Below are 8,781 nucleotides of genomic sequence, written 5' to 3'. Positions count from 1 at the left end.
GCTCTCCCACACTGGTTGAACTCCTCACACTGCCTTGACAAGAAGCTGTTTCCCCCCTGTAATACCCCGCCCCCCCCATTTCATGGGTGGAAACAAGCTCAGAAGGGCTCAGTGCTTCAAACCCGGGTTCCAATCCCCCCATGCCTTGTGCCATCGTCCACTCCACACAGTGGTCTCAAAGGCACATCTCATTCTCTCGTGGGTCCTTGAGGTACTTGGTTCCTCTAACTTGAACTCACGGGGGTGGGGGGGTTCCTTGTATGAATCAAGTATTTACTGGCACTCAAAAGAAATAAAAGTTGGGTGAAACCAATAAAAAAATGTGGAAATGGTGTTGAAGGCTACTTGACTCACTTCCCTTGAACATATCTGTCCTATATGAATTTTCCCCCTTAAAACAGAAGGGCCATGTGAGGTAACATATGAGGGGAGGGCATTGAGCAAGACTTGACCCTTGGGACTGCTGAGCAGAGATCACTGCGGTCAGCATGCCTCAGCGCTCGCACTGGGAGTTCCGATGGGCGTGCTGATGCATCCCGTGACTGCCTGCTGCAGCCCTGGCCTGCCCTTGTCTGCTCCTGCTGCCTCCACCTCGGGCCAACTGTCAGCTACACGGACAACCTGCTTGGAACAAAGACCAATACAGCTGGCACGCTCTGGTCTCAGTCACTGTGAAGGGGTTCCCACGGTCTGCTCATCCTTGTACTGTTGCTATTTGGCTCTGTTGATTAATCAGCAGTCGGCAAACGGATTAGTCAGCAGAGCCAAATAGCAACAGTACAACGATTGACATTTATGTGGCTCTCCAGCCACAGTTTGCCGACCACAGTGCTAAGTGAAAAGCTAGACACACAAGACTACATATTGTCTGATTCCATTTATAAGAAGTTTCCAGAGGAGGCAAAACAAGAGAGACAGGGCAGACCCATGGTTACAAGGGTTTGGGAAGAAACAGGGAGGACTGACTGCAAAGGGCACCAGGAAACTTTCTAGAATGATGGGAATTGCCCTAAAACTAGACTGTGCCGAGGCTTGCACCACTGTATGACTTTACTAACAGTCACTTAGCTGTGCAATTCTCACAGGTGACTTAGGACGTGTATTAGTAAACTTATGCCTTGTGAAGCTGTTTTTAAAAGGGGATAATGGGCCAAAACCGGTTTGGCTCAGTGGATAGAGCGTCCGCCTGTGGACTGAAAGGTCCCGGGTTCAATTCTGGTCAAGGGCATGTACCTTGGTTGCGGGCATATCCCCAGTAGGGGGTGTGCAAGAGGCAGCTGATTGAAGACTCTCTCTCATCGATGTTTCTAACTCTCTATCTCTCTTCCTTACTCTCTGTACAAAATCAATAAAATATAATTAAAAAAAATCAAATATATTTAAAATAAATAATTAAATAAAAGGGGCTAATGAGGCACGTGCACCCTTTCTTCTGATAACACCTGGCTCTCCTCCAATTCCTGATAACAAAGAACTTCACCTTCAACCTACATCAACCCCCATCCCCACCGCCACCCCCAGGCCTCAGATCTTCCTTCTCCACAGGCTAAACCTCTGTCCTGAGAGAAACCCACCTCCAGCCCCATTGCTCCCCAGGACCTACGTCCACAAGCCTGTCAGAGGAGACTGTACCGCCCTCACCTGGGGCTGCTTGCACTTCGGCCCTCTCCCTCTCACCTCCACTCACTGGAGCTGGCTTACGCCCCACCACTGCGGTCATCCTCCACCCCCAGGCCTTACCCTCCCCACTCTCAGAGTGTCGCTCAGGAGTCCCAGCCAAAAATAGAAATCCAGTTCGGTTAAGACAAAGCGCAGAAGCACAGCACTTAGCAATGACTTAATTGTGCCTGGTGTGCAATTAAGAAAGTTGTGATAAGGAGTGCTGTCTTAATCCAAGGAAAGTGTATGGCTTTATAAAATGTATGTAAAGGTCTATATAGGTTCTACAGGGAAAGTTCTTTCAGATGCCTTTTTTTTTTTTTTTCTAAATATAGAGGGGAAGGGAGAGGGAGAGGGAGATAGAAACATCACTGACAGGAGAGAATCATTGATCAGCTGCCTCCTGCACACCCCACACCTAGGATCAAGCTCACAATCCCGGCAAATGCCCCAACCTCCTGGTTCACAGGTCAATGCTCAACCACTGAGTGATGCCAGCCGGCCTCAAATGCTTTTAATGATTAGCCTCCAAAGTCAAGAAAGCAAATGTTGTTTGCTGAGACCGATTTGGCTCAGTGGATAGAGCGTCGGCTTGGGGACTGAAGGGTCTCGGGTTCGATTCCGGTCAAGGGCATGTACCTTGGTTGTGGGCATATCCCCAGTAGCAGGTGTGCAAGAGACAGCTGGTTGATGACTCTCTCTCATCGATGTTTCTAGCTCTCTATCTCTCTCCCTTCCTCTCTGTACAAAATCAATAAAATATATATAAAAATAAATAAATAAATAAATAAAGCAAATGTTGACAGCTGGCTGGGAACGGAGTCAGGCGGGCAGGGATAGGGCCTGAGGTCAGCAATGACTCAGCACACGTGTTTCCTCTCTGCTCGGCCTCCGTGGCCTCAGCACTGTCGCCCTCTCTCATTTAGGGACAACTATTTCGGTCTGCGGCCACCTCTTTTGCCTTGCTTCCCTTTATTTCTATGGTAAGTATTTACCCAGGGAAACTAGCAACACTTAAGAGGAAAAAAAAAAAAGGTTTTCTGGGTGCGAAGGTTCATTGGATACCTACACTTAATAATGTTTAACCAGTATTTTTTTAAAAAAAATATATTTTATTGATCCTTTACAGGGAGGAAGGGAGAGAGATAGAGAGCTAGAAACGTCGATGAGAGAGAAACATCGACCAGCTGCTTCATGCACACCCCCCACTGGGGATGTGCCCGCAACCAATGTACATGCCCTTGACCAGAATCAAACCTGGGACCTTTCAGTCTGCAGACCGATGCTCTACCACTGAGCCAAACCGGTTTCGGCTAACCAGTATTTTTTAAAGTTGGTTGTATAAAATCCAGGGTGGCTGATGAATCAGCCTGTTCACTATCGGTGACCCATACTGAGTGCCTCATCTTTCTACCTTGTGGGGAGGAGGGAGGAAGTCAAGAACCGCTGACTCAGGTTGCTTCTCTGGAAATGGGTCAGGCCTGTTGTTAAGTATTAAAAGGAAAAAGGGTCATTTTGCTATGACAAGTTTCTAAGAAAGCCAGATGTCCTATTCAGCTAGCATGCAAATGTCATTCTTCAATAACCATCAATCTTAGAGCTCGCAAGAGTTTATCTAAACAACCCCGTACCCAACAGATAAGAAAATCGACACCCAGCCCTAGCTGGTTTGGCTCAGTGGATAGAGTGTCAGCCTGCAGACTACAGGGTCCCAGGTTTGATTCCGGTCAAGGGCATGTGCTGGGGTTGTGGGCTCGATCCCCAGTAGGGGGCGTGCAGGAGGCAGCCAATCAATGATTCCCTCATTGATGTTTCTCTCTCTCTCTCTCTTCCTTCCTCTGGGAAATCAATAAAAATATATTTTAAAAAGGAAAGAAAATTGACACCTAGGTGCAGAGACACTGCCCAGCCATTAGGAACACAGACCAGAGGCCTGCGCTGGCCCATATAGCAGCCACTGGCCACGCACAGCGATCAGCACTTCAAATGTGCCCGTCCGTCTGAACCAGACACACCGTGAATATAAATGCACACTGGATTCCCATGGCTTAGCACCAAATACAAAATGATAGCATCTTGCTATCAACTTTTTATGTCCATTACCAGTAAAATGATAATAGTTTGGATATGCTGAGTTAAATAAGATAAGGTTAATTTCACTTTTTAAATTTTTTTTTTTTTTACTTTTTAAAACTGTAGCTACTAGAAAATTCACCACGACATATGTGGCTGTCCTACTGGACAGTGCTGCTCCGGAGCTCATCGGCCTGGGTTTGGATCCAGTCTCGGCACTTTGTCATCTGACCACACTGGGTCAAGTGCTGACCTTTTTCCTGCCTCAGCCCACTCACTCGCAAAGAGGGAATAAGAACCGGAACTACAGCATATAACCCACGACAGGGACTGAGTTCACTGTGTAAAAGGCTCTAGGACAGCTCAACACATACTGTCATCCAGTTTCTGAGAATTACAAAATGAATTGGCTTCTTAAATTACAACTTTACTCATTTATTTATTTTTATATTTTTATCGATTCAGAGAGGAAGGGAGAGGGAGAGAGAGAGAAACGTCAATGATGAGAAAGGTCAATGATGAGAGAGAACCACTGATCGGCTGCCTCCTGATGGAGCCCATAACCCAGGCATGTGCCCTTGACTGGAGTTAAACCCAGGACCCTTCAGTTCACTGGCCAACACTCTGTTGAGCCAAACCAGCAAGGGCTAAATTACAACTTTATTGAGGTATAATTCACATATCATAAAAGTCAGTTTTTAAAATATACAACCCTGTGGTCTCTAGTATATTCACAAAGCCATGCAACCATAACCACTATCTAATTCTAGAATATTTCATCATCCCAAAAGGAGATCCCATACCCTTTAGCAGCCATTGCCCATTGTCCCCTCCACCCGGATCCTACCAATGACCGATACTCTGCCTCTGTAGATTTCCCTGTTCTGGACATTGGATGTAAGCGGGACCTTACAATACGTGGTCCTGTGCAACTGGCTTCTTTTATTTAGCATGTTCTTAAGGCCATCCGTGCGGAGGTATTGGTACTGCGTTCCCTTCCATGACCAGTAACATCCCCTTGTGTGGACAGATCACGTTTTCTTTATCCGTCCACCAGCTGATGGGCACCTGGATTGTTTCTACTTTCTGGCTACGATGAATAATACTGCTCTGATCTTTCAAGTACAGGTTTTTGTGAGAACATACGTGTTCCTTTCTCTTGGGTGCGTGCCTAGCAGTGGAATCGCTGGGTCATATGGTAACTCTCTGTTTAACCTTTTAAGGAACTGCCAGACCGTTTCCCCAACCGGCTGCACCATCCTTTTGCTCTAACTTCTGCCAGGCTGACTGGCTGGAAACGCCAGGAACGATGGGGAGCGGGGCAGGGAGAGCAGCAGGCAGAGGCCTGGAGGGCAGAGGCTTTGTGAGGCTTTGGCCAGACGCCAGGGCTTGTCCTGTCTGTACCTCAACTTCTGTGCTGCATCAGGGAAGTCACTTCCTCTCTTTTAGTCTCAGTTTCCTTTTCTGTAGCAGGAAAGTGATGGCCAGTGGGTCTCAACTAGGGACAGCTGGCAAAGACTGGGGTGGGTGATGCCCAGGACGCTGCGAACCACCCCACAGGACAGACTCCCACAGAATAACCCGGTCCCACATGTCAACAGCTCCAAGGTCAAAAGCCTTGGTGACTGAGGTGACTCCACAGGGGCCTTTTGGAGGAAATACAAACTGCTTTCCGAAACGAATGTACCATTTTACAGCCCCCAGGACTGTGAGGGCTCCCATTTCTCCACAGCCTCGCCAGCACATCCCTTTGCCAGCCTAAAGCGGAGTAAACAGCTTTTTAAAAGGTCTGCTCTTTTAACGACGTCCAGGGCTGTTCAGAATGCCAGTGCCACACAGAGAGAGGAGCCGTTTTCCTACCTGGTGCCTGTAATTATACCAGCCGTTGGAGCCTGCGACGATGACCACCCAGTGCTTGCCTCCGTCCTCCGGATCATCCTGGGGAGCAGCACCAGTTCCCAGGACCACGCTGAGCAGCACGGCGACCTCCCACAGCATTCTGCGCTGTGGCATCACCTGCAGAAGCCTGGAAGAGGAAAGCCAAGTCAAGCCAAAAAGGAAGAACTGGGGGAGGGGGGGAGCAATGTCAAAATATGTACACAGATAATAATAAAAAATAAAACAAAAAAAGGAAGAACTGCTGGCCCCTAAGAAAGTATCATAGCAGCCTTGGCCGGTTTGCTCAATGGTTAGAGTGTTGGCCCTCAGACTAAATAAAGCAGGGGTCACCAACCTTTCGGACCTCGTGGACCACCAATTGGCTACCGCTGATTCTGATTAACAGCACGAACCTCCACTGCAGGCTACATCCCCGGCCCTGGTCAGGGCAAGTGTGAGGGGCAACCAGTTGGGGTGTGTGTGTGTGTGTGTGTGTGTGTGTGTGTCTCCCACTCCCTTCCAGTCTCTTTAAAAGTCAATGGAAAAAAGTATCTTTGGGTAAAGATTAACACACAAAAAAGAGAGAGAGAATTATAGTAAGTGGGTCATGTGATAAGACCACTTAGTCATCAGACAGAACATGCTGACAGACCAGAATTCTGTTTTTAGCTCTGCTGCCCTTTCCCCAGGCTGCCCCTGCCTCCCGACCTTCACTACGAGCTGCAGTTTTGAGTACAAACTGAAGACTATGGAGAAAGCTCTCTGAGCAACCTTTGAAGTTCTGGCACAACCTGGTACAGAGCAGACAAAGCTCATCAACAAAACCCACTGCATTAGAAAAATGCCTACCACGTGCTTTCCACTGTTTGAAAGAAGAGAACACACGTGTGATGGATGCATGAGGAACATGAAAGGCAAACATAAACATCTAACAGTTTTATGACTGGCGTTAAGGATCATTTTTCTTTTTTATACTTGCTTTTTTTTTTATTACAATTGATGTATATTATATAATCAAGTTTGTCAAAGTTCAATATACATTCAATGTAAACATGGAGTAACTGTTTATTAGCTGGTGAGCAAGCAAACTGGGCGAGGAACAGCCCAACACCGGCAGCCCACCCACCACTTAAACCCGTTCGCACGCATTCCGCATCACAGGCAGGGCCAGAACTGAGTCCTTGTTTTAGAAAAGGGGGAGGCGGAGCAAGAGAGAAGTAACCTGCCCAGGCGGCTCTGGCCCAGCCCAAAAGCTGGCCTTCTGCTATGTGCTCCAGATTATTCTTTTTTTCTTGTTGTTAATCCTCACTGGAGGATGTCTTTCCATTTTTTTAAAGAGAGAATGAAGCAATGGGGAGAGACAAAGAGAGAAACATCGATGTGAGAGACACGCATCAGCTGGCTGCCCCCCTCCCCCCTCCTGGCAGTGCCCTACCAGGGCCAGGGATCGAGCCTGCCACCGAGGTACGAGGTACGTGCCCCTGAAAGAATCAAACAAGGATCCTTCAGTCGTGGTCTGATGCTCCATCCACTGAGCCAAACCGGCCAGGGTTCCAGATTACTCTTACTGAAGCACATGCCCAAACCGGAAATAAGGTTTTAAAGCATCAAAGGCGGGACTGAGGCTGAGTCCTGGCCAGCTGCATTCCTCACCTCAGACCCGGCCTCTGCCCTGAGAATGCTGTTCTAAAACCAGCCTTCCTGTGACAGAAGCCCGGCCTGCCATCCTGAGATAAAGGGAACGCAGTCTCTGGCATGCAGGGCCTCAGAGCGGAGAGTCTGTGAGGCTGACCTCTGCCTCCGATGCCGTGGCACCGTTCACTCACTCATTCACCCGCTGTGCCAGTCTCTGAACACCCGCCCGTCAGACACAGTGCTGGGTACTGGGAGGGCAGTAGGCCTCTGTCCTCACGGAGCCTGCAGCCAGCTAAGACATGAACCATCTCTATGCCTAAGAAACCATCCTTAGCACTCTGCCTAACCCAGGCCTAAATCTCAAAACTGGGTTTTCCCCACAAGTGAAGGAACAGCCAGCCTGAGGCTGGTGAAAGTTTAAAAACCTAAGGCCTCAGGCCTGTGCTTCTCCGATTGGACTGCCCATCCATACCCCCCGGGGGTCTTGTTAGAATGCAGATCCTGACTGGGCAGGCCTGGGGCAGGGCCTGAGACTCTGCATTTCTGACCAGTGTCAGTGGTGCCCAGGACTCCTGTGGCAGGCTGCCTCATCAACCCTGGCAGGTGCCACAGTCCACGTCTGCCCGGAAACCGAGCATCCCGCCACTGCCCTACCCTCCGAGGTCTCCTCCCCAGAACTCAATTCCCAGTCTGTAAGCTGAACAGGTGCCAGACTCAGGTTTCTTTCGCTCCGCTGCAGGGCCAGGGATGGATGTCACCACAGGAGGGTGTCCCAGGTTTGTTTTAAAGATGATCCTTACATGGTGAATGCAGTGGATCTGGAGACATGGAAGCATGGAATAGAGTGTGGAATCTCGGAGGGAAGGCGGGCGTGGATGGATGGGAGGAAGTAATTAACCAAAGACCTTTTATGAATATACTAGAGGCCCAGTGCACGAAATCGTGCACGGCAGGGTCCCTGGTCCTCGCCTGCTAACAGGGCCATCTTCCACCCATTTGCCAGTTCCCAGTCCCCAGCCCCGCCCTGCTGCCGACACCACCCCTGTTCCCAGTGGTTCCCCATTGGCCATCCAGTGATTGGAGCCTGCAGGCTGAGAGGAGGGACCCAGAGGTGATCAATGCATCTCATAACAACTGATCAACCGGTTGTTCTGGTCCTTATGCCATTATGGTTGCTGGCATTTTATTAAATAGGATGTATAACCCATGGAACACAGACAGTGGGGTGGTGAGGACGGGGGTGGACTGGAGTGGGTTGATGGCAGAAAAAAGGGGACATTTGCAATATTTTCAACAATGAAGATTTTTTTTAAAAAAGATTATCCTTAAATGACCAAGAGTCTGGTTGATTTTGTTTTTAGTATGGCGGGTAACAGACATCAAAGAATAGGGAGACGAGGGCGGTAGACAGGTGCCAAAACCCCCTGGCCTGTTAATGTGACCCACGCACCCACAGCCTGCTATACCTCCCAGGGCTCACTGTGGGGCTCGGAGGTAACAATAGAAGGTACAATTACACAAACAAAAAAGGAAGCA

The 8,781-nt window shown here is 48.9% G+C and overlaps 1 protein-coding gene across 1 annotated transcript in view; it reads right to left on the bottom strand.

The window, feature by feature from the left end:
• Positions 1-8,781, bottom strand: part of LGMN (legumain) — a 32,680-nt gene that overhangs the window by 15,414 nt on the left and 8,485 nt on the right. Inside the window, exon 2 of the mRNA XM_036411736.2 lies at positions 5,593-5,758. Coding sequence (XP_036267629.1) covers positions 5,593-5,745 — 153 coding nt within the window. The 5' untranslated portion in view covers positions 5,746-5,758. The remainder of the gene's footprint in view (positions 1-5,592; positions 5,759-8,781) is intronic.

The sequence above is a fragment of the Pipistrellus kuhlii genome, unplaced genomic scaffold (assembly GCF_014108245.1).
Source record: "Pipistrellus kuhlii isolate mPipKuh1 unplaced genomic scaffold, mPipKuh1.p scaffold_m20_p_41, whole genome shotgun sequence".
In the NCBI taxonomy this organism is placed as follows: Eukaryota; Metazoa; Chordata; class Mammalia; order Chiroptera; family Vespertilionidae; genus Pipistrellus; species Pipistrellus kuhlii.
Note: the sequence above shows the minus strand (reverse complement) of the source record. Positions and strands in the feature narration are given on the sequence as shown.